The 27,102-nt window shown below is 37.0% G+C and overlaps 1 protein-coding gene across 6 annotated transcripts in view; it reads right to left on the bottom strand.

Moving 5' to 3' along the window:
• Positions 1–27,102, bottom strand: part of TSHR (thyroid stimulating hormone receptor) — a 159,016-nt gene that overhangs the window by 96,239 nt on the left and 35,675 nt on the right. The window contains exon 1 of one of the 6 annotated variants that reach the window (XM_054513825.2): positions 615–761. The exons of the other annotated variants lie outside the window; for them this stretch is intronic. Within the exon in view, the coding sequence (XP_054369800.1) occupies positions 615–616 (2 nt within the window). The 5' untranslated portion in view covers positions 617–761. Of the gene's footprint in view, positions 1–614; positions 762–27,102 lie in introns of those variants that run through there. 6 annotated transcript variants of the gene reach the window in all.

Here is a 27,102-nt window from a genome sequence, read left to right as displayed (position 1 = left end):
ATAGATGTACAACAAAATCTTAGCAGAAGTTCTTAGGGAATGGGAACAGAGATACTTAAGATTTTCTTTTTTTAATCTATACTTTCTAATTTGTCTACAAAAACATCTATTTCATTTATAATGAAAGTTATTAACCATTTTAAAAAGTGTGAACAGGTGGAACAGGGTTGGATCAATATTATTCATAACTATAAGGATTCTTTATAGTTCTAGAAGAGTCATTCCTTCATTAAAAGGTCAAAAGCATGGGGGTTGAAAACTGGGGGTTAAGGATAGTGGAAAGAGGAAAATACTGATTCTTTCAACCCAATACAGTAGCCATAAGCTCCCTTCATAGTGTAGAACTGCACTGTCCAATACAATAATCATAGCCACATGTGGTTGCTTCTGAGCCCTTAAAATACAGCTAATCTGAATTGAGATATGCTGTAAGTATAAAATACTAGATTTTGAAAACTTAAAAGTAATATATCTCATTAATGATATTTTATTTTGATTACATGTTAAAATTATAATTTTGGGATACATCAATTTAATTAAATACATTGTTAACATTAATTTCACCTGTTTCTTTTTACTTTGTTTAATGTGGCAACTAGAAAATTGTAACTTACATATGTGGCTTGCATGAAATTTCTCTTGGACAGCACTGGAGTGAAGAGTAGGCTCAGCCTTAATGTTCTATGTCTCTTTCTGAATCACAAAGGATTTTTTAGGAAGTTGTTCCAAATACACAAGATACTAAAACAGAATTGAAAGAGAATGAAGCAATTGCAGATTAAAAAAAAACCTTTTAGAATCTGAAACAAGACACTCTATTGGTGTTCTATAGTAGCAAAGTATAAATAAATGAGAAACAATGTAAAATTATCTTAAAATATATTTCAAGAGATATATTAAGAGATAAAAGATAAAATATATTTATCTTTTAAGATAAAAATATCTTAAAATATATTTCTCAAGGGGCGCCTGAGTGACTCAGTTGGTTAAGCATCTGCTTTCAGCTCAGGTCGTGGTCTTGGGGTCCTGGGATTGAGCTCCATGTCAGGCTCCCTGCTCAGCGGGGAGTCTGCTTCGCCCTCTCCCTCTGCCCCTCCCCACTGCTCGTGTTCTCTCTCTCAAATAAATAAATAAAAATTTTAAAATATATTTCTCAAAACTGAAGTTTAATGCTTTTCCTACACCACACACTTGATATTTTTACTATAATGCAAATTACTATTTTATTAAAAGAAGGTTTTTTGATAAGCATATTCATCAAAATGTTAATGAAGATACTCAGAGCCCATGTCCACTTTGCCTCCTATATGTGGATTTCTGGATTTCCTCCAGAGGTTTGCCTATAACAATGGACACAAACTGGATGATTTGATGCCAAGAACAGAGTGGCAGGGTGGAGGGAACCCATGCTCTTCTGAGTATAAAACTGTGTATGTCACTGACAGGTCAGCTTTCTATCTCCCTTGTCCCCAGTTGTAAGGGTGTGGACAGGTTTGTAAGATCCAGGGCTTATGCAGGGCGTACCTGGATACAAAAATCTCTGGAAGGAAAATCTAGAGATTTCCTGTTTTTTTGGTTTTGTTTGTTTGTTTGTTTTATCAAGGCAATGAGTCAGAACTTCCTGGTTCCCACTACAGCTTTCAGAGACAGGTCTGAAGTTTTATGATGGTATAATTTTATATGAAAAGGGAAGCAAAACATGGTATATACCCCTGAAAAACCTCCAGTGTCATGATGGAAAAATATTATGGCCAAAAAGGCATGTTTGCTCCATGAGTATTGTATACAGAAATCATTTCCTTTTGACAATCCACTTGATTAAAACAAAAAAAGATAACAAAAACCACATAAACATTTTTTTCCTGACGATCCTCTCCATTTAAAAAACAATAAAAATGAAACCACATGATTTTCCATTTCGAATGAAACAGCCTAAATGGATAGGAAATCCAAACGCATCTGTTATCTGGGAGGTCATATTCAGATAATTCCAACTCTAACCAATGGTTAGAAACATTTTTTAGTAAAGTCTTTTCTTGAGTGATGCTATTGTATTTGCAAAACTGGCTTCACAAACAAAAGATCATTGGTGAAAAGGATTTAACATTTATCTTAGATGATTTTTAAATAGTGCTTCTTATATATCTTAATTCTTTGAGACAGAAAAGGATTGGTACCAAAATATTTCATCCTGTATCATTAAAATAGAATTTACTTGCAGTAAAATTCAGCACAAAAATTTTAGATTTTTAGAGAAAATGTATTTTGATGTGATAACCTGGAGCTTAAAGTTTGAGATGAAAAATGAATTTAACCACAAGCAATAGAGGGGTTTTTTTCCCTGGAAATTTAGTGAAAGACCATTTTCTGTGGTCTTTTAGCCAAGACACAAAGAAAAAAAAAATGAATCCGGTCTATTTTGTTTAGACATCAGAGAGCAGGCAATTCAAAGTTCCCTGTGACAGTGATTTGTTTCTTCAAGGGCTCTTGAGGGTTCACGCTAGAACATTAGTATCCTTGTTTTTTCAGAGTTTGTACCAGCCATTCTCAACTGCCTTCTTTGCCGTGATAAATATGCTCCAGTAGTTGTAGGTACTAAGTTTCTAGAACCTATCAACACCGTTCCTTAAACATCAAAGAGCCATTCTTTATGACAAAGCAGGCTTTCTGCAGGACTTCCAGTGAACCCAACATAATTCCCAGCACATCCACCCCATATTGTAGTCCGAAGGGCAGTGTTAAGTAATTACACAATATAAAATTATTTGGAGGGAGTTCTAGTGAATTATTTTTATAGTGCTGAGGCTTGGAAATTCCAGACAATGTTGGACAGTCTCAACAAACCATGTGACAGACAACTGGCAGGGATGCAGAGTCCCTGGTATATTTTTTTAAAGAGAGACTAAGTTATTATTTAACCGTCTTTTCTTTAGAAAAATATCAAATGTTTTGATCAACTTATAGACTACCAGGTATCCCAACTTAGAAAGTTCCCCAGAATTGCCTTACTCATTTCTACCATTCCGTACAGAAAATTTTTATTTCCATGAAGTAAAATTTTTCATTTATTCATTTTATTAATTTATTTGAGAGAGATCTTACTCATTTATTTGAGATCTTATTCATTTATTTGAGAGAGAGAGAGAGAACATGAATGGGGGTGAGTGGCAGAGGGAGAGGGAGAAGCAGACTCCCGGCATGGGAGCTCCATGTGGGACTTGATCCCAGGACCCCGAGATCATGACCTGAGCTGAAGGCAGATGTTTAACCGACTGAGACACCCAGGTGCCCCTCATCAACACATTTTAAAATCTAAAATCAAATCACACATATTTTTATTTTCTTCCCATCATAATAATAAATAATAGCTACTATTCATAGAATTCTTCTGGGATCCGTGCTAATACTGTTCCATGTGTTTTCTCACTAAATCTTTACAATGATATGTGAGAGATACCATGATGATTTTTATCTTATAGATTAGGAAACTGAAAATTAAAGTGGTTATTTGTCCAAGGACCTTGCTCAAGGGCTGCAAGACTACACACTCATATGCAAACACACACAAATCTTAATCACTTTGTCATATTGCTTCTCTGAATATGTTTTACATTTAATAATATCAGTGACTATTTATGACTATGATGTCAGAAGGCTATAACCAGGCTGCAGGATGTGGATGTAGAATTATAATTCAACTCAGAACAGTTGTCTCTTTCCTCCCTCCTTCCATGTCTTTCTCCCATTTTTTCTTCATTCTTATGCCTCACGTTCTCCAGTCCCATAGTTTGCAATATAATTGAGAGCTGATACATATAATCTGCAGAAGTAAATCATGGAAGAGTTTTGATAACATTGAGTAAAGTAAAATGGAAATAGGTATTCATAATGTTTAAATTCCTCAAACATTCCTATAGCCAAAATGAGGAATCCTTTCTCAAAAAGATGAAAATAAAATTTTAAGTAGAAACAAGTGAGTGTAATAACTCTGAGGATATCACAATGTGTATTTGTTATGGTTTTTTAATTCTTTTAAGTTTATCAGATGATTCAAATTTTTTATTTCTTCTTGTGTTAGTTTTGGGAAGTTGTATTTTTTTCTAGAAACTTGTCCATTTTATCTAAAATTTCAAATTAGAACCACAGTGTTGTTAATATTTATAAATGATATTATGATAATTTTTAAAATATGTGTAAGCTCTGTAATGATATATGCCTTTTCATTTCTGATTCTTTTTTTTTTTTTTGATGAGCCTCATCAGGGGTTTATCAATTTTATTAGTCTCTTCAAAGAATCAATTTTGTTTTTTTTAAATTCTCTTAAAAATTTTAAAGTTGTGTCTGATAATTCACTATCTGAACTCTTGTGCATTCTTTTCTATTGCTATTATTTCTCTTGATTTTTTAAATTACATTCTCTTCTCATTTGTCTGGTTATTTTTTACTGTGTGCAAGACATGAAGTACATGAAAAAAAGTATTGACATAATCTGAGTCCTAGAATTTTTCTTCTTTCAAAGAGGATTTAGACTTGCCTTTGGCAGGTGGTTAGGAGCACCAGCAATCTTAGATCATCTTAATCCAATTGTAGGGACTGAGATAACCACTTCAGTCCCAGGTTTTCCCAGTACTCCCTACTCTTTGGCGGAGCCCTTTGAGAACCCAACTCAATGAATGGGGGTCTAGCAGAGATTCCTTTTTGATAGAACTTGGATTTGATTTTTTTAAAACCATTTAGCCCTCTGGGGCTGCCAAAACCTCTGCTCAATTCTTCCTTAACCTCTTCCAGAATCATCAGCCACTCCTAGGAGTTACTGCTCTAGGTTTCCTTTATCTCCTCTTTGTGTCATAATTCTTTGCTACCTTGATTTGCGAAATTAAAAAAAAAAGTTATTTTATCATGCTTTGTCAATTTTTCTCAATAGGAGTGGTTTATATTATGTGTACATTTTGTGCAACTTATTTTGAATATTCTTGGAAACAGAAGTCCTTTATACTTTGTTTTTAATATTTTGCCATTGATTTGTGATTTCTTAGGTTCATTTGACATGTGTATATATTTCTTTTTCATAATGTAGAAGATTTATGGTCCAATTTTAGTTCTTCAAGTAATTTTCTTGTTGCTTAAAACATGACTTTGTATAATATAGTAAGTTCTCTCTTTCTTTAACCAATCTATTAATTCCCTACTCTGAATGATAATATTTTTAGAATCATTTGTTTCTTTCATCTCCTTGCTTTTCTATACTACTACACTTTTGTTTGGTTATGTACTTGATCTTAGATTAGCCTTAAACAATACACATTGAAGATGAGAAAACCAGTACACTTAAACTACCTCCCATTTTCTTCTCCCTTGGATCCAGAGAGATGCCCTGAGACAGTAGAAAGATTTTTCAGTTTACAAGGTCCCAAATAATACAAAGGTTTCTCTCTCTCTCTGTATGCATATATAAGTATGTTAATGAGATGATTTAGCCATAACCTCTCTTTACCCATCCATCTATCTTAAAAATATTATTATGCACCTACTCTGTGTCAGGTGAAGCTTTAGGTTTTGGGAATATAGCAATAAATAAAATGAAGAAAAAAAACCCTGCCTCCATGGAGTTTACATTTTGTAGATGATAAAGACTGACAGCCTTAGGCTGCTTATTATTTACAGCTTCTTATCCACTCTGCCAAGCAGAAAGATACCTTCTTGAAGAGTTAGCTTGTCTACAAATGCCCTCATGAATCATCACATCCCCTGCCTCTGCAGGGTATCTTGTGGGATTTCAGGATCTTCTTGAGCTCAGCCATTTTGCTCTATGCCTGCCTTGCCCCTTGATATATGCCAGCTACTTCAGAGAACTCTGCGCTCTCAGCCTATAATCTCCAACAGCCCCCTTATTTCAGTTTACTTCCTTCCTTTGGTCCAATTTTCACTGTATTTGACGGTGTTCTGCATGTATATTATGGTTCAAGTTAATGAGGATTTTCTAATAATCACAAATGAGAGGGTCTGCTGCTAAGTTTTCTTGTTAATTTTGGCTGATTTGCAGAGAGGAGTACAGGCTCTAGATGTCTTTTCTATCCTGAAACTAAATATCCCATCTTTTTCCTTTTAAAGTGAGGGAACTTGAGCCTAGAAAGGTTCAATGATTTGGTCAAGGCCTCATATATAATTTGTAGTTTGAATCCAGTCCTAGAACTCAAGCATCTGGACTCCCAGAGTTCAATGTCCTTTCTATTATACTTTATTTTATATGAAAGACAAATATTAAGTAAACAAATCAATATTCATAAAAACAGCTTCAGATCTGTCCAAACCTAATTTTATACCTCTTCTCACATTAAAAACACAAGTACATATTATTACTGATTTATCTTATATTAGAGTTTTCCAGATAAACAGAACCAACAGGATGCATATATATATATTTATATCTATATATAGAGAGAGAAAGTGAGAGAGAGAGAGAGAGATTATAAGGAATTGGCTTGTGAAGAAATTGCAGAGGCTGGGAAGTCCCAAGATCTGCAGTGGGCAAGCTGGAGCCCTAGGAGAGTTGCTGGCGTAGTTCTAATTTGAGTCCAAAGGCCTGAGAACCAGGGAAGGTGATGCTACAAGTTCTAGTCCAAGTTGTGGTTCAAGACCCAAAAAGAGCCAGTGTTTTCATTCAAGTCCAAAGATAGGAAAAGACTAACATCCCAGCTCAGCAATCAGACAGTTGGAATTTTATTTTACTGAAAGAGGGTCAGGTCAGCTTTTTTTTCTATTCAGACCCTCAAGTGATTGGATGAGGCCCACCCACACCAGAAAAAGCAATCTTCTTTACTCAGCCTACTTGTTCAAATGTTAATCTCATACCAAAACAGCCAGAATAATGTTTGATCAAATATCTGGGTAGTCTGTGGTCCAGTCAAGTTGACACATAAAATTAACCATTACACCCATACTAGTAACTGCAATTTAAGAGTCCAGTTTTAGATCAATGAATGCAATGTACTAGCTTTTGAATAGCATCAGTCATTGAGAGCGTGAGGTTGTAAACTTAGAAAAAATAAAAATAAGTCATAATTGAAAGTGCAGCCATATATTTACTGATACTGTTACCTAGAAAATTTCTTCTTTATCATGAGTCACATACCTAGAAGTGTGCTGAGTGGTTTCAATAATCTGCAAAAACATGATAAAAACAAAGACCTGATTCAAAGCATTTTAAAATTACAGATTTATTCTCAGAGTGGCAGAACAATTAATGTCACTCAACACTGTTTACTGAGTCTAAGGTAGAATTGAGGTTTTGATTTTCTAACAACCAGGCTACCAGATCTCTCAGCCACCATAATTTCCTTAGATGCAGAGGAGCATGGTTTATTTCACTGTTTTCCCTGCTTTCTCCCTCTTTACTGTCCTCTCTTCTGTTCCTTACTTCTTTTCTTCCTTTTCTTTTTTCCCCTACCATGATCAGTAGATTTGGAGGAAACAAAGATGGAAAAAACACAGAATCTTTTTGCTCTTGTCCTAGTGAGAAAGATACACAGGTAGAACAACTAACCCAGGTTGATGGCATGAGCTCTTCAGTGCAACAGTGGCTAATTATGCTGTTTGTAGACTTTTGGGGGGAGGAGACACTTCAGCTGGGCTTCAGGAATTCATCAGCAAAGAGATACATTCTAGGGCATTATTAGTAACCTCATAGTCTTTTAGTACATTTTTTCTTAAGGCATTCAAACTTGCTTTCTGTGACTGCCAACCAAATTACTCAAATTATGACATCCACCATTTCCTGCTGTCCCAGTCTAGCTCTTTGTTTCCATGGATTCAGACTCCAGCTTCCAGTATCTTTCTCCACCCTTATTATTCTGACAACTTGTTTGGATAGCTCTTCTCAGGCTTCTTGTCCTCACTTCCCTTTATATTTACTTGACTCTCTGCTTGCATATTCTTTTTTTTTTTTTTAATAATTTGTTGTTGTGATTGGACTATTTTTAAAAGATTTTTATTTATTAGAGAGAGAGAGAATGAACAGGGGAGAGGCAGAGAGGGAGCCTGATGTGGAGCTTGATCCCAGGACACTGGGATGAGGACCTGAGCCAAAGACAGACACTTAACCAACTGAGCCACTATGTGCCTTTGCATATTCTTGTTAACCAAAAAAGTAGCAACCAAATTGAACATTTGTCAATATTCAGATTAGTACTCAAATAATTTCATGTTTAATATTTTATATTTTTTGTTTGGGAATTATTAGCAGTTGGATAATTTTAAGACTATGACTGATTGCAATTACTCTTTGTGGAGTTATAGGCAATAGAGAGATTATAGATATTACTAGAAAAATTCTTTCTCATTCATTACGTCTGTTTCTGTATGCCAGCATGTCTCTCTCAGCTCTGGATCTACTGACATTATACCAGGTATGTGACAAGGGTAGACTTATATACCATAGGTACTACTGAAGTACTGCAGGTGGACTATAATGTGCAAATCAAATACTGGTCTTTGGAGCCAGACTGCCTGATTTTGCAACCTCAGCTTTGCCACATATTAGCTGTATGACCTTGGGCAAGTTACTTGCCTCATACCTGTCTGATGGGAATTAATATACATAAGGTACCTAGAACAGTGCTTGGAACATAGTAAGTTCTCGATGCAGGTTGGCAGTTAATTGCATCCCATATTTATTATTGAGGAGATATTAAAGGTAGTAGGTTTTGTATAAACCTGTCATTTTTGAAGTGTGGTCTCTCAACCAGAAGCATCAGCATTACCCGGGAACTTGAAAGAAATGCAAATTCTTGGGCTCTTACTCTGGGGTTGGGAGTCCAATATGTATTTTAACAAGCCCTTTAGGTGATTCTGATATATGCTCAAGTTTGACAACCACTAGGATAGACAGAGAACTACAGGTAGAAATCAGGGAATCTGGGTTCCCAACTAAGGCTTCTTACTTATAAGTTGTGTGACTTTGGGATGTGTTTCTTAATATTTCTGAGCATCACTCTGAGATCAAGGATGTTGGGTTGAGGCAAATTATGATCAACAGAGTAAAACAGTATAAATTCTTGATGATTCTGCTTATTACATAAACTCATTCAGTGGTTATTCACAGTCATTTAGAAAGTTCCTGTTGTTGCCCATGTGTTTTGGTGATACCAGCTTCAGACTGTTATGGAATCTACCTCAAGAAGTTCTATCTTTCCTCTTCTTTTATATTATAGGAGCTAAATCTCATGAGTGTACCTGTTCTGATCTTGTTCTTGCAAATATAAGCAGGTTAATCACTTGCATATACTGGTACAGGAATCTGGTTTGGTCTTGTGATCTCCAGGTAGGCCCACGCCTACCTTCAACTCCAATCTTTGTCTTCAGGAGATGGTACTCTGAGATAGATTTCTGATCATTGAAACCAAAAGAGTCTGATTGATTGCTCTAATCCATAATGTTGTAGCTGACATCTCCATATTAAATAATACGGAATTGTGCAACATAGTGTAAAATGAAGGAATTTGAATGCAAATATGATAGTTTTTGAGAGCTCACTCTTCATTCATTTTCTTCTTCAGGAGCTGCCCATTTTTGTGGTTTCTAGTCCATTCAGATTTCATCTGAGTCATAATCACAGTTCACAACACATATGCACACGCACTTGCACATACACACATCACCACCACCACCACACATCTCTTTTTTTCCCCTTTGCCTCCCTAAAGTGAGCTGTGGTAGTTATGGTGCTTATCTGCTTAGCCTGCCCTTCCTTCATCCTAGTTTTCTAGTTATGGAAGCCCTCTTTTTCATAAATCCTTTGCATGTGGTTCAAGTGGGACTGACCCCTATCCTCTGCTCACCACCCACCATTCTCTATGCAAAGAAGTGGTCTTCTTGCTGGGATCATTAGCAATGAGGACCATGTAAGCCTAAAGCTATGGGTGCCCATCTTTGCCACCATATTGGCAAGGCTGTCCGAGAATAAAACTTGCACAGAGGTAACAGATGGGTGGGGCTGTGAGGAGAATGAAAACACCTGGGTGATACTATTTTTTCAGCTTTAAAATGAGGGATTGGTCTACAGTACTGCCAGTACGCACCATATATTGAAGTCTTACTATATGTTAGACATTTTTTCTATGTATTAATTTCATTTAATATACATGGCAACTCTATAATGCATATGTTTTTATCCATTTTCGATCTCCATCACTGAGAAAACTGAGTCCCATAAGAAGAATCCCATGTAGGCTAGTGAGAAATTTTGCTTACTATTTTAAGTTGGCTTCTATTAATATCTGGCTTAATGTTGAAATCTGAAATATAACTTGTCAAATAAATAGATAAACCAAGATCTCTTTGACCTCAAAGTCCATGTCCATAATCACCATCAAAATTGAAACCTTTATTGACTTGACCAACTACCTAAACTCACTGAGTGAATACCTAAAGTTGTTTCCAGGTCTAATAGTCTATGTTTCTAAGAAATTTGAAATGGCTAAAAATAGAAATAAATATATACTTCCTTCAGATTCAGCAGGAAAATACTTATCTATCCATCTATCCATCTATCCATCCATCTAGTCAGAATGAAGTTGTACCATTAACATGAATATCAGAGATTCCTTTTATAGTAACTTTTTTAAAAGTTATCTCTACACCCAATGTGGGGCTTGAACTCATTATTCTGAGTTCAAGAGTTGCGTGCTCCACTGACAGCCAGCCAGGTACCCCTGAGGTTCCTTTTATTTATATCAGAGATCTCATGGTACTGTTGCAGAATTTTAGGTCAAACCATATGAAACCCATATGAGACAGCTCATATTCAACCATTTTGACCCCAAAATGGCAATTCCATATATTTTGGCCTGATAAAAAGATTGGGAAGGTATGTATGTGTGTGTACATCTGTAGAATAAAAGAAGTTGTTTTGATCCTAAGTAGATTTTCAAAAGAATTTTACATAGTTAGGGGCGCCTGGGTAGCTCAGTCGTTAAGCGTCTGCCTTTGGCTCAGGTCCTGATCCCAGGGTCCTGGGATGGAGACCCGCATCAGGCTCCTTGATCCGTGGGAAGTCTGCTTCTCCCTCTCCCACTCCCCCTGCTTGTGTTCCCTCTTCTGCTGTGTCTCTCTCTGTCAAATAAATAAATAAAATATTTTTAAAAAAATTTTTACATAGTTAAAATTAGCAGTTAAGAATACTCAGCTGAATTATACAAGCCTCTTCTGAAACATAATGACTACTTACTTTAAGTAATATCCACACTCTTGAGTCCTTTTAGTTAGCATAAAGTTGACAGGAAGAAAAGAGCTCTGTTAGGCAATCAATTCCACTTCAAAGAACAGATTTACTTTTACTTCATAAATGGCTTTTAAAAAAAATAATCATTGCCCTAAGACTTTCATGGCTAATGCTGCATATTTTTAGCAGAATTCTAGCTTCAGTTTAAAGTTTTAGACTACAGATGACAGAAGTTTTCTGTGTTTCAATATAACGGATTCAGTTCACAGGTGAACTGAACTTAACTATATCTCAGTATGTTCTAAAGTCATGATATCATCTCCGTCCACCCACCCCAGTTTCAAACTTGCTTTTTCTCCAGTTTTCTTCATTTCAGTAATATCCCCATGAGTTGTTCAAGCCAGAAACTTGGCAAAATATAGTATTTACAACTTTGTCATCAAGAATTGACTTGCTGTTATTTGCTGTCTACATTCATAATTGAAGGAAATGCTGAATTATGGTTAGAAATCTGAAAATAAAGATGTTAAATTTTCCCATACAAGTTCATGGACTCCCAGTTATGAAACCCTAAAAATCTACTTACAGAGATCCAGTGCCCCAAAGGAGAAAGGTACAGAGTAGGTGCCTTTGGGTTCAGGGAGGGAGAAGAGGAATTTCTCATGCAAAAGAAAGGTTGAAAGGTCTTGGTTACTAGAGTAGAATCTCCACCTCCCCATCTGTTAGTGTCTTGAGTAGGGGCCAAGACCTGGGAAAGAATGGCTGCTTGGAATATTTAGGAGGCTCCATCCTAAGCACTGGGGCTCCCAGTTTCAGTAAAGCAACTCTGTGGCCCATTTGCCATGGCTTGGACAACAGTTAGTTAGTGGTATAAGCCTCTCAGAGTGTTTTGCTTTGGGTAGGTACTGGATCCCTCCATTCATTCTCTAGTTATAAACTCATGGAAAGCGAATTCACAGAGGAGCAGAAGAGTGGCTCAGAGTTCAATTAAAAAAACTGTTTTTTTTCCATTGAAAACTGTAATTTTCTTTTTTTAAAATTTTAATTCCAGTGTAGTTAACATACGGTGTTATATTAGTTTCAGGTGTACAATATAGTGATTCAACAATCCCATACATCATTATAGAGAACAAACTGATGGTTACCATAGGGGAGGTGGGTGGAGGGATGGGTAAAATCAGTGATAGGGATTAAGGAATACACTTGTGATAAGCCTGGGGGATGTATATAATTTAAATTAGTTTAAACAAAGAAATATTTTTTGTACACTTAGGGTTTTCTTTTATTTTAATTTCATACCCACTCACACACTTGACTCTTTTTTTAATCCCCAAACCCAACCAACTGGCCCATCTTTTGAACATAACCCATATGCTGGACTGTCTCTTCCATCAACTGTGGCTTACCCTACTGCAGCCCTCTGCTCAGAGTTCACTCTTGCCACTCCCCAAAACACTCTTCACCCTTCAACCAGGAGTGCTGGTTTTCTTTTCTAAACATAAATTTCAAAACTATAGGTGGTTTCCCTTTCTCTTAGAATAAAGTCCCGAATCCTTAACCTTTTTGGAATAGGCCACTGTCAACTTCTTCCAGCCTCATCCTGCTTGACTTTTCCCTTGCCTCTCTACAGTTCCTTGATTACATTTACTATACTTCTCCTATATTCTAGGCCACTGCATATACTGTTCCATCCTAGTCTTCCCTCTATGGCCAACTCGTATATGAATGGCACCTCCTAGGGTTGTGCAGTGCACTACCTATACAGCTCTACATTGCAACCCCGTCCCCTGCCTTCTCTCCTTTCCATTCTTCCATAGAGATATTTTATCTGGCCCTCTAAATTAAACCCACTTCTATGTGCTCCAATAGAAATGGGTACTCCCTTTTCTGCACATGATACTTTAATTCTATGTCATTCCACTAGACTGTAATGTCCATGCAAACAAATACCATTTAGGTATTAGGTATTAGTCCACTTAGTACTATTCCTCAGTATCAGTACAGCACCTGACACAAAGCGAATGCTCATTCATTCACTCATTCATTCAATAATATTTATTAAACTCCTCTTATGTGCCTTAGTGTAACACAAACACACAGACTTAATAAATATTTGTTAATGGGTTTTAGAATTGAGATTGGCATGTACTAAACCATCCGTATTTTTAGGGGGTCTGTTCAGTCTTGCTTATATTTTGGCACAGTTTGGATCACCCTCTTTATATATTGATCTTACCATTGGCTCTCTGGAATTTACCAACTCATGTTATATGACATAAAATCATGTGTCTGCTTTCGTGTTCAGAAACTATGGTCATGGGGTGCCTGGGTGGCTTAGTTGGTTAAATGTCTGACTTTGGCTCAGGTCATGATCCCAGGGTCCTGAGGTTGAGTGGGGAGCCTGCTTCCCCCTCTCCCTGTGCCCCTCACCCCGCTCACATTCTCTTTCTCTCAAATAAATAAAATCTTTTAAAAAAGGAAAATATTGTCATTTTGTTACTATTTGTTTAAAGAGTATACTTTTTTTTTTAATTTCTCCTGCTCCTCAGACTGCATCTAGTTTCCATCCCATAAAATGTCTCTTGTTGTGTCTCTAGAGTCCTGACCTTTGTCTTCACAAATATAACATGCTTTTATTGCTAAGATGATTTGCAAGAGAAATGTAATCTAGGCCTTATTCAGTTTCTGAGTTGGTTAGATTCCAAAAGTTTGTTTGTAAATCTGTTTTCTGGGATTTTGAATGCATCTTTCCATAGGGTGGTCAAATTCTGAGGCCAAGGCCCCCAAAGCCTATTTCACCTATTCATAGAGTGGAACTAGGACCAGCTTGAGCTTTGTGTTGAACTATGAGGAGGCCATGGCCATCACAGGAGGAGGGTTTTCTCTCTCCATTCTGAGTGCTGGGTTGTTTCTAGGTAAAATTTTGAAATAGGCAGCTTACTCCCCCACCCCCAACATACATCCTTTCTCACCTCTCTGTGGCTTTCCCTACAACCCCTTCATCCTCAGGCTTTATTCATTGCAAGGCTATACCCAGAACCAACTTAACCCTAAAAACTCTGTGTCAAAATTACCATGTGCCCTTTTCCCCATTCTCTATGTGTAGTTCCTCTCCCATCTTTGGAAAACCAAAGGTGGAGTTAATTCACACTACTAGATAACTGACAAATTTCATTAATTAAACCAAAATTCTCAGTTATCCCAAATGGAATCTTAGGTAATGAAAATATTCAGGCTGGCTAAGGGAATATGTTTTGGGACATCAAGACATTTGTCATTTACTAATTTAAAGGACATTTATTGAGCAGCTTTCATGAATAAGCTCTATGTTAAGTTAAATAAATTCATGAAATAAGCTCTATGTTAAATTTAAGAGATGATCCTGAAGAATACACAGGCCAATGGGAAGGACAAGTAATTCAGCAGAGGGTATTAAATACTATTATAGAAAACTGTAGAACATGAAATTTGGGGTGCTCAGGCTTCCCAGAGGAAATGACATTGAACTAAGATATAAATGACAAATAGAAATCTGCCCTCAGAGTTGGACATTCTAGCCAGAGGGACAACCAATGCAAAGGCATGGAAACAAAGGAAAGCATGGCCCATTTGGAGAAAAGCAGTCAGCTCATTATGGACAGACTATAAGGTTTAAAGACGGAAACAGAGAGACATGAAACTGGCTCTAGCCATTCTTTTCCAATAAGTGGCATTTATCTCCTTATTTGGCATTTTGCAATTTCTCTCTTCTTCTACTTCTATATGAGAGCTTCTCCAAAAATCTACATTTGAAATTTTCTCAATGACTCTGAAGGCAACTGCAGAGGGGATCTTGGACCTAAGGGCTGTGGAAGCCTGAACACAACATTTTTACACATGGTGTTTATAAGTTCCTTTCTTACTCTTGACTTACACTTTGGTGCACAGATCAAACATGAATGTGCTTAAGAACTACCTAGGCTCTTTGTTTGAAACTCACATTCTGAGGCCCCATTCCCAGTGTTTTGATTCCACTGATTTGAAGTGACATCTGGAAACTTAGATTATTAACAGGCCCACAGTAATGTGGATCCAAGCTGTCCTGGGCTACCTTTTGAGAAATAACAGTGAGTCAGGCAGGGCTTTTAGCTTAAACTACAAAGTGGGACAGGTGTCCCTTTGTACACTCCCTTCCCTCCTTATGTACTCCTGATGCCCTCAAGCTGCCCTTGGATTAGTTAGAACTCTACCAGGGTTCAAGCAGCCATTACCCTGATGTCCAGTCCTATTCCTCCACCATCCAAACTTACCATCCTATAAAACCACAGAATATCAGCAGAACATTAGATTTGGCTGACACTTGTAATGTGGGTGAAAGCGAGGCACTGCCCACATTCATTTCCCTTCTTAGTTTACCTTTGTAATCCCTAAGTGCCCTTGACATTCCACCAATTATGAGAGCCTATGCTTAATCCTTATTCCCTTGATGTTCCCATCTCTTTTGTTATTAAAATATAAGGAGGTGACATTCACGCTGGGTTTCTAGCACAAGTCTAACAGCATAACTGTGGTGGGATAAAAAAAACTGAAATTTTGCCAGTCTTGAAAACTGTACACGAGAAATTTAATATAAAATTTTAAATTGACAATAATTACTTTCCCCCCTCTTTTTTGTTCTCCTTTACCACAAAACAGAATTCTCTATCATTTTCCCATTCAACTATCCAACTTCTTTGCCAGCCTCAGGTCTTCAGAGCTATTTTTTAAAGAAGCTTTTTAGATGCAGTGCAGAACTTTATGGCAAGAAAACTCAGTGCTTATTTAAAGTTTCTCAAACAACGGGATTTATGTTGTTTGCAAAGTCCAATTTCTGTGCTTCAAAAAATAACACGTGACTTAGAGAGGCTTCGAGTTTATATCAAAACACAGATCACGATCCTAATACTCAGAACCAGACCATTTCTGTATTCACACCACATAAACAGATTTTAAGAACTCTATCTCCAATACTCAAATCACCAGTCTAGGAAACTGAAATGAAAATTAGGATCAGGTGAAGGTTTATTTTTTTTTTATTTTTTATTTTTTTTAAAGATTTTATTTATTTATTTGACAGAGAGAGAGACAGCGAGAGAGGGAACACAAGCAGGGGGAGCGGGAGAGGGAGAGGCAGGCTTCCCACTGAGCAGGGAGCCTGATGCGGGGCTCAATCCCAGGACCCTAGGATCACGACCTGAGCCGAAGGCTGATGCTTAACCTACTGAGCCACCCAGGTGCCCCTGGTACCTCCTTTTTATTTTTATTTTTTTTAAGATTTTTTATTTATTTATTTGACAGAGAGAGAGACAGCGAGAGAGGGAACACAAGCAGGGGGAGTGGGAGAGGGAGAAGCAGGCTTCCCGCCCAGCAGGGAACCCGATGCAGGGCTCGATCCCAGGACCCCGGGATCATGACCTGAGCCGAAGGCAGACGCTTAACGACTGAGCCACCCAGGCGCCCCTGAAGGTTTATTTTTAAGGAACATTTGATCCAAAACAAAGTTAAACTTAAAGCATAAATTCTGTTCTTCCTGACGCTTTAGTTTCTCCCCGTCATTACAGTTGGCCAAAACTATCTCTGTGAAGAACCAGGTCTTTGGAAGGCATTTAGGAAATAACTTTTTGAGATTGTGTTCCACTAACACACCATGACTAATTGCTGCAGAAACTATGACCAGGTCTCCAAGTCATTTTATGTGTCCTACTTGGTGTGGGAATTCTATGACAAAGTTTGTTAGCCTTATTTTGATTGCCAACCAAAATGCTTCCATCCAATGGAACTGGGGCAATCAGAACATGTTAAAGAGTCCAGTAGCATTAACTGTAGAGTGCCATTGTTCAATCAAACCTTTAGAGCTTGCACAGACAAGTCCAGGGAGTGCTAAGGATGAGAGGAAGAGGAGAAGGAGGAAAGTGGAGAAGGAATCTATTAAAGACTATTTTTCAGGGACTCCTACCTGGCTTTTAATATACCTTATCTCATTTGTTCTTTTATACCCCCAGACACAAAATCCCCACTTCCTAGACTCTGACACCCAACAGAAAGATATTTATTATTTGGCTTCTGGCAAACCAGCCAGCGGACCTCTCAAGTCATGGATTGGCTGCTGATACCCAGCTACTTTCTCTGGTCTAACCCTTAAACTCAGCTCATCTGATTTCCTCCCGGGGAGACAAATAACTATATAAAGGCAGACCTTCTAAGGGCTCTGAGGACCATCCCTGATGTTTTGATTCCTCTTCAAGGCTGCAAGCAAATGAAAAACAGCTCTTTCTCACAAAGGGGCTGAAAAACTTTGATACAGAACAGATCTCCAATTGGCTTTTGGGCTGAAATAACTGAGCCAACAGGATATTTTAGAAATGTTTATTTCATTTCTCAAATTAAGATGAATTTTATAGACCCATTTCTCATGGATATATCCATTTTAATCCTAAATTAAGGATTAGTACATATTTTTTCCACAAATCACTCTATGAGTGGAAATAATCCCACCAATATCATGACTCAAAATGTTAATACATGAAAATCCTTTCATCAAGAACTAGGATTATACTCTATCCCAAATCAAGCCAAGTAAATATAGATGATGCCAGACCACTAAACAATGTTTTCTTGGACTTTAAAAGGGCAGAGTAAATATCAGTCTTTGGGCCATATGTGCGGTCTTGTATAAAGATTAAGCTGTGAGGTCCAGGCCAGTCACTTACTCTCCCAAAAAACCAGTGCCCAGTGTCATGAGAATTTGGTTAATAAAGGCCTTAACTCATAACAGAGTATAGCAGACAATAAAGAGTGGCTATAAATTTTCATTGGCTTGAAAACTCCTAGAGGACAAGGTACGTATGTTTATCTTTGTAGCAATGGTGATTATTTAATAAATCCTATAGAAACATACATTCATCAAAAAAAAAAAAATGCCCAAATGTCTCTACATCATGTACATCTGTTAAGATTTTCCTCACAAGAACTACATAGGAAAAAAAACTTAAATCATATTTTCTGGGGACTTTTCAGTGTCATTGAAACAAAGAAATTAATTTCTTCCTAGAACTTTCTACTTATGACTAAAAATTCTAATTACTATTCCTTTTAGGCCATAAATATTGTACCACAATTTTTAAAACTTGATAAAGTAATATAAAAGCTAGTTCTTTGAAAAAAATCTAATGAAACAGACAAATATCTAGCAAGATTGAGCAGGAGAAGGAGAACGCATAATACATAATTATATTAGGAATGAAGAAGAGGTTACAACTTTAAATACTATATAAATTTATAAAAATAAAAAAGTAGCTTTATCTTTATAAATTTTAAAAATTCAATGAAATTGTTAAGTCTCTAGGAAAAAAAAAAACCAAAAATAAAAATAGAAAAACTGAATAGACAAATAAGGATTAAATTTTATCTATCCATATATCCGCATCCCCCCAAAAGGCACCAGCCTGAATGGATTTACAATTTACAAAACTTTCAAGAAACTGATAATCTCCTACTTGTACGAATCATTGCAGAAAAAAAGGAAGAAGGAATGGAAGGGAGGGAGGGAAGGAGAAAGGAAGAAAGAGAAGGAAAGAGAACAAGAGAAAGAGAAAGAAAGGAGGTGTCTTGACTCACTTGACTCATCTTGACACTAAAAGTAGGCCTGAGTACTACAAGAAGAAAAAGCCGAACCCAACATGTTTAGTTTCTACCGTTAGCTAACTGGATGCTCTCATTTGGGCCTTTGAATTTTGAGAGAGGGACCACAAGATGTAAGAACAGTTGGGAAGTTTTGTTCTGGTAGCCGTGGCAGTGACCATGATGGAACCAGCACTCAGTGTCAAGAGCAGCAATGGCTGTAATGGTGTGTCCTTGGCAGTGTCCTTGGAAATGGATGTGTCCAACTTCAGATGAAGTTAGTCAAGGTGAGCTTCTGTGACTTCTAACCCCAAATCCTGACTGATACACCTTATAACAGGGGTCTACCAAAAAGTATAGCAAATTTTATACTTAATAGGGAAACTTTAGTAGCACTGTCTTTAAGGTCAGGAAGAGAAAGTGCTGCTATTCAGCACTGGACTGGAGATCCTAATCAATGCACTAAGACTACGACAAAAATTTAGTAATTAATACTGGAAAAGAGAAGCAGAATTACTGTATTTATATATCTTTCTGTAGGGAAGACCGAAGTTCAGCAAAATTGGTGCCAACAAGATTAATAAACAGTCATTACTAGCACTCTTATATACCCACAAAAATAATTTAAAAATATAATTTTTTAAAAGTCTCATAAAAAAATAAAAACAAAAGTACAAGATAGTTAAAAATAAATGAAAGACATTTAAGACCTCAATGGAGGAAATTATTAGATTTGATAGAAAGGAAATTAGAGATATATTCAGCTATACTATAATTTAAATTAGCTCTCTAATAAAAGATTGCATAATTAAAGTTAAATAACCAGGATATAATTTCCTAGTCAATACATATATTTAAGTTAAAAGGCGAGTGATGGACTAGGACCAGGATATATAAAGAACTTCTTGAAACAATAAAAAGATAAGGCAATAAACAAACAATTCACAGAAGTTAAAATGATGAATAAACATGGAAAATGCTCAACCTTGTTAGTCATCAGGAAAATGAGAGTAATACTATTTATCAGATTGGTAAATGTTTAATATCTGAGGATATGATTAGGATATATAAAAATAGGAATTTTCGGACACTTAGGAATGATTCTGCTACAATCATTCTAAAAAGTAATTTGATGATGTTTGCTAAAATTGAAGCTAACTATAACTTACAACCCAACAAATCCTCTTTTCTAGGTATATAGCCCAAAGAAACAGAACAAAGTGACACATACAAGAATGTACAAGGATGTTCACTTCAGCATTCTTTACCAGAGTCAGGAGCCACTTTTAAGTCCATCAATAGGGAAATGGATAAATTCTGGTATAGTTACATGATAAAGTACTATGCAGCAATTATAATAAACTAGACTATATGCATCAACATTAATTTCTCTCAAACTCACGTATAGAGTCAAGAAAATAAGCTGCAGGATGATACACAAAGTATTATACCATGTAAATAAAATCTTACATTACAAAAGCAGGGGGCACCTGGGTAACTATGGTTAAGCATCTGACTCTTGATTTTGGCACAGGTCATTATTTCAGGGTTGGGAGATCAAGCCCCATATTGGCTCTGCACTCAGTGCAGAGTCTGCTTGGGATTCTTTCTCCCTCTCCCTCTGCCCCTCCTTCTGCTCTCTCTCTCTCTCAAATAAAAAAATAAAATCTTTTTAAAAAATTATCTATGGTATCTATGGATATGACATATTTGATGAAACTACAAAACAAAGATGATGCACATCAACTGCAACAAAGAGAGACCTAGAGAAGGAAGGAAGGAATGGAAATGGAACCAAGAGGAACTCAAGTGTAACATTTCCATTTCTTTTTTCTTTTTTTTTTTAAAGTAGGCTCCATGCCCAGCATGGAGCCCAATGCAGGGCTTGAACTCACAACTCTGAGATCAAGACTTGAGCTGAGATCAAGAGTTGGATGCTTAACCAACTGAGCCACCCTAACATTTTAATTTTTAACCACAATTGTTAATGGTGTTCCTTGGAGGTAGGTATTTGTTATAGGACACTGTGTATCTTTATGCATTTGAAATATTCCATAATAAAGAACCTATAATTAATATGTAAGGTATAGCCAGTATATGAATAAATGTGACTTACAAGCCAAATGATGCTATTGGAAAACACTTGCAACTCAGAAACTTCATCATTTAAAAAAATCTTCCCATATCCAAGACAAGATCCTTTTTTCTCTTTCCCATAAATTATAAGGACATATGATTATGTTGACATCATTTTAAAATCTGAGAATATGGAAGCTATTAATTGTTATTATTATTATTTTTTAAAGATTTTATTTATTTATTTGAGAGAGAGAATGAGACAGAGAGAGAGAGCACGAGATGGGGGAGGGTCAGAGGGAGAAGCAGGCTCCCCGCCGAGCAGGGAGCCCAATGTGGGACTCAATCCTGGGACTCCAGGATCATGACCTGAGCCGAAGGTAGTTGCTTAACCAACTGAGCCACCCAGGCACCCTGGAAGCTATTAATTATAATCACTCTTCTAAATTAACATCATAGAACTCTTTAAAAATGTGGGTATTTTGACCATGTAATCAGGTTTAATGGGGCATAAACTTGATTTTAATTCATTTGTAAACAATAAAATTATGTTTCCTCTGAGGACTATTTATGGGAAAATACAATCTCATATTACATGGGTACACTGCTGTATATCATGGACAGATGTAATTTTATTGTCATTAAAAAAGGAAATCCTCTTACAAAACTAATTAGTGTGCTGATTATTTAAAGGGAAAAATGCCCATTATTCTAGAATAATTTGAGTTTCTAAGAATCTCTTAATGCAAATACCATTAAAGCTGATGCAGGAAATAGGAAGTTGATATGAAACAGCTATTCTTCACCTTTTAAGAATAATTCATATATAACAAAGATTAAAGACTTTAATTTCCATTCAACATTCATTTGTTTTACCTTATTTTACATATTCATTTAGTTTTAATGCATGCATCATATACTGGGATAAAAAGCATAAACTACATAGAGTTTCTATTCAAGGTAAAATTTCTAGTAAGTTCCACCCTTTAGTTATAGAAAATGGTACTAAGAGTTTCTTATGTTTGTCAGCTTCAACTATTCGGCAATCAACATAATTATTGAGTGCCAATTACTAAAAACAGTGAGTTGCATCCAATTCTCTGCATCAGTATGAAGAGCAGAGGCCCCTGCAGTTTTCAGAGTGAGTCTGAACACCATGATTAAGTGATCTGTCCAAGTCTGATCAATATTATTAGGGTCAACTTGCAATGAAGTAGACCATTACATTGCCCTACCTTCACAATGGTTTTTTGTAGTCCCTCAGGTCAGAGAGCTAAGGATGTTGAAATTACAAGTTTGAACCTAAGTGATCCTGCTCTCACCGTGTTCTGTGACTATAGACTTCATATTTAATCACTGATTATAAGGAAAAATAAACCATTGATTTAGAAATCAACTAATCCAGCCCTACTGGTTTACAGATAAAAATGTAAAGTGCCATAACTCCTCACTCCTTAAGTGTGGGCTGCAAATAGTGACTTCCCTTCAAAAACTACAGTATTGAAGGGAGAAAAATAGTAACTTTACAATGGAGAAATCTGAAAAACCTTACCTTAGCCAGATGATCAAGGTTAATATCAACATTGATAAATCATGTTGATAGTATGTACCCTTGATATGATTTGATAAGAAAGGCATTTACCTCTGTGGTCTTCCAAACACCCTAAACCCTAGTCTAATCATGAGAAAAACATCAGAGAAGTCCCAATTGAGGGACAATATACAAAATACCTGACCAGTACTCTTAAAACCATCAGAGTCATCAAAAACAAGGAAACTTTGAGAATGTCACAGTCAGGAGGAGCCTAAGGGGACATGATGATTGCCTTTGTCTGCTCAGGCTGCCACAGCAAAATACCATAGACAGAGTGGCTTATGCAGATACTTATTTCTCACAGTTCTGGAGGCTGGGAAGTCCAAGTTCAGGGTGTTGGCAGATTTGGTTCCTGGTGAGGACTCTTCTCCTATCTTGCAGATTGTAGTCTTCTCACTTTATCCTCACACAGTGGAGAAAGAGGGAATACTCTGGTCTCTCTATCTCTTCTTATAAGGGCACTAATCCCACTATGGGGGCCCTACCTTTATGACCTCATCTAAACCTAATTATCTCACAAGGGCCTCTCCTCCAAATACCATCACATTGGGGGTTAGAGTTTTGATATACGAATATCGGTATTTCATTTTTAGGAAAAGATTAGGCAAGGCTGTATGTAAGCCAAAAATGCCACGGTGAAGGCCAGTTGTTATACCTCATACAACACGGGCAGGTTACTTACCCTCTTTAAGCCTTTGCTCTTTTATCAAATGAAGGTTCCCTACATATTTCACAGGGTTATTATGACACCAATGGGTTTACTACATGCAAACACAATGTCATTAAAGGACTTGTCATTAAGTGTTTTACCCAAGTCCCATGGCTATTTTAGGCAGAGGTCAAATGACTTAGAGCTCTTGTCAGCTATTAATCCAGCCCTCCTCCTATCACTCCTAACTGACCCTATACCCAAAAACTTCTGTAGCCCAGCAGTTCCAAGGGCACATTAGGTCATAATCTGTGGCATGTTATAATCCACTTTGCCATCTCAAGCTGCAAATGCTTGTCTTTCACGGTGCCCTGGGGAATGTGACATACAGACCAACACTACACCTTGACAAGCAACTCTGAACAAGTATTGACTTCAGATCTATATTATTTCCGTATATGAAGGAAAACATGTTTTTTTATTAAGTACGATACATTACAGGTGGTCTCTAAAGTGCAGTGTCAGGGAGCCTGGGTGGGTGGCTCAATCGTTAAGCGTCTGCCTTTGGCTCAGGTCATGGTCCCGGTCCTGGGATTGAGCCCCACATCAGGCTCTCTGCTCGGCAGGAAGCCTGCTTCTCCCTCTCCCACTCCCCCTGCTTGTGTTCCCTCTCTCTCTCTCTCTCTCTGCTAAATAAATAAATAAAATCTTAAAAATAAATAAATAAAAGAAGTGCAGTGTCTAAGGCAATACTTTGTGGTATGGAAAAAATATTAGAACCTTGACTTGTAATTTAAAAAATTCATACTCTGACTTTCTGTTTTTGTGTTTTACAATTTACATGGTATATTAATACAATAGCACATATCTGTAAGACACATACACACATAATATTTTAGAGTACTGATTGGGAACATGCACAAAAAAGGATTTGGAGACCACTTCTTTAGAAGACGGGACAAGTGGACAAGTGGAAAAGTCTTAGTCTTTATTTCCCTTAATACAAAAGCAGAGGGGCGCCTGGGTGGCTCAGTCGGTTAAGCGACTGCCTTCGGCTCAGGTCATGATCCTGGAGTCCCGGGATCGAGTCCCGCATCGGGCTCCCTGCTCAGCGGGGAGTCTGCTTCTCCCTCTGACCCTCCCTCTTCTCATGCTCTCTCTCTATCTCATTCTCTCTCTCAAATAAATAAACAAAAAATCTTAAAAAAAAAATACAAAAGCAGAGACAAGTAACATTTTCATCTCTAGGGATATTTTTAAACTATGGGCTCTGGTTTACGTGCCTTGCACAAATTACTCAATCTTTCTGTGCCCCAGCACCTCTTCCTTAAAGTGGGGATCATCCTAGTACCTCCCTTGTGTTGGAGAGGGATGAGGAGGAAACCCCAAGTTTACTAGGATGGAAACTCTTAATCAGAAAGCCATGTGGTTGTAAAACCTACAAGCCACATTGCTTAGTTTTATCTTTCTCCTTGTTCTTCAATAAACCTTGACCCTGACTTCCAGGACCTCTGAGTCAGAACAAATCAGAGCAAAATGAGGCCGTTGCACCCAAGCTTTATGGGTGAACTGGAATGGCAGGACCCGATGCTGGGACCACTCTCACCAAAGAAACAGAGTAGCTGGAGAGGCACGTAAACTGGGCTTTTACTGAGTTGATTTTGGTAAGCAATAGATTTTTTACATACATGATGAAAGGTAGATATTTGCCTGCTGAAAGGGAGTGTGAAGGGCATTCCAAGCAAGGAGAATAGTATGTGCAAAGTCATGGAAGTGTGAAATGCTGGGAGTGTTCAGACCTGTGAGGACTCCAAGTAAATGTGAATATAAAAGGCAAATAAGTAAAGCATGCTTATTGGGGCCACTGCTATCTGCTTTCTGTATACAGCTTAATAAACAGATGCTTAATAAATATTCATTATCGTTTTGATAGCTGGGTAGAACATATGGGAGATATTAGAACCACCTGTGGGGGGCCATTTTCTTCTTCAGATTGCAAGTTCTGCTCTTGGAGATTCTGATACACACACAGCAAGTGTGACGTGGGAGCCACTGTTACAGACTCAGGAGGGGGTGGAGAGGTAAGGTGCCATTATTCTAGGTTAGTGCTTTTTAAACTGTAGGTTGTAGGCCATTGGCAGATCATAAAATCAATATATTGTATCATGACTATCCTTTTTGAAAAATGAAATAAAATAAAATGGAACGCATACATGCATAAATATGTCTGTATCCTGGGATACAATGTAAAGTATATTTTTTACCATGGGTCATGGTCCAAAGTGTCAAGCCACTGGTTTGCATGGTAGTTGATGGAAGCCCCGATTAAAGCAGTAGGTAGATTCTGGTGATGATAGTGACAAAGAATTTATGGGATTTAGTGACTAATTGAATGTGGAAAGGAAAGAAAGGTGATGACTCAATTTCAGAACTAGCTTAAGCTAGTACTCGAAGTGTAATGTCCTTAAAACTGAGATTAAGAATGAGGAATTAAGGGGCGCCTGGGTGGCTCAGTCAATTAAGCCTCCAACTGGTGATCTTGGCTCAGGTCAAGATCTCATGGGTCATGAGATCAGGTCCCGAGATTGAGCCCCACGTATGGCTCCATGCTCAGTGGGGAGGGGAGTCTGCTTGAGATTCTCTCTCTGTGGGTGCTCTCTCATTCTCACTCTCTCCAAAATACATAAATAACTCTTTTAAAAAAAAGGGAGAGAGGAAGTAAAATGTTGTGGGATTTTTTGGGAGTTGGGAGTGGAGACTGAGGGCAGGATGTCAGTGAGAAGATAATGAGTTTGGGTGAGATAAGTTGAGTTTGAGATTCCCATAGGTCATCCAAGTGGACACATCTATGAAGCAATAGGAAACATAGTCTGAAGCATAAGGAAGAGTTCAGTGTTAATGATAAAGTCTGCAGTCATTATTATCCAGGTGATAGCTGACATGTTAAATTGGATGAGATTTTCTTTTTCATTTTTCTTTTTGGTTTACCCACCAAAAAGAATTTATATCACAAAATTCAACTTCATTTACATTTTAGTACTTAAAACACTTTCTTATGACTCTGTTAGGAAAGATTAGTTTAGCACAGAACATTTTAAAATGTCTTTTAAATATGATTCATTGATGATATGATTAACTGTAAACAGAGCCTAAGTAAGTCAATCAGTATAGATACATTTTATGATAAGACTGAAATTTTATAGAATGCTTATATGATTCACTGAAGAACATTAAAAGAACAATGTGAAATGAACAAGCAATTTAATAAAGTGGCAAGATAAATAACTAATTGTCTATATTACTTTATTATGATTGTGCCAGAATTGACTTTAAGAGATTAACTCCACTATGTGCTCATTATGTTACTGAACTGCACAATAATTTGTTCTAATATTGTTCAAGAGAACATAAATATCTTGCACAAAAACCATAATATGCTGTCTATTTTCATTTTTAAATATGAATATTAGGCATTTGTTTTCCAAAAGCTGCTTTTTCTTATAGAAAATGCTAAGAAAAACTCACCCATCTAGTTGTCCATTATAGAAATGCTAGTTTTTATTCCTTCTTTTAAGTATTAAGAGTTATTTTATTTTTACTTACTTATTTTTATTTTAAAGATTTATTTATTTATTTTTAGAGACAGAGAGAGCAAGCGAGGAGGGGGAGGGGTAGAGAGAGAGGAACAGAATCCTCAAGCAGACTCCTCGCTGAGGGTGGAGGGTGACGCGGGGCTCAATCTCAGGACCCTGAGATCATGACCTGAGTTGAAATCAAGAGTCAGATGCTTCATCGACTGAGCCACCCAGTCACCCCTATTTTTATTTTTTAAATATTAGTTTGTTGTGGTAAGAACATCAGAGATCTACACTCTAAATTTTTAAGTCTATGACACGTTAAGTGTACAACACAGTATTGTTGACTATA

This window comes from Mirounga angustirostris, unplaced genomic scaffold (assembly GCF_029215605.1).
Source record: "Mirounga angustirostris isolate CCGP_5_RB_7025 unplaced genomic scaffold, mMirAng1.0.hap1 SCAF_9, whole genome shotgun sequence".
NCBI classification, from domain to species: Eukaryota; Metazoa; Chordata; class Mammalia; order Carnivora; family Phocidae; genus Mirounga; species Mirounga angustirostris.
The sequence above is the reverse complement of the archived record's forward strand: the minus strand, read 5'-3'. Positions and strand labels throughout refer to the sequence as shown.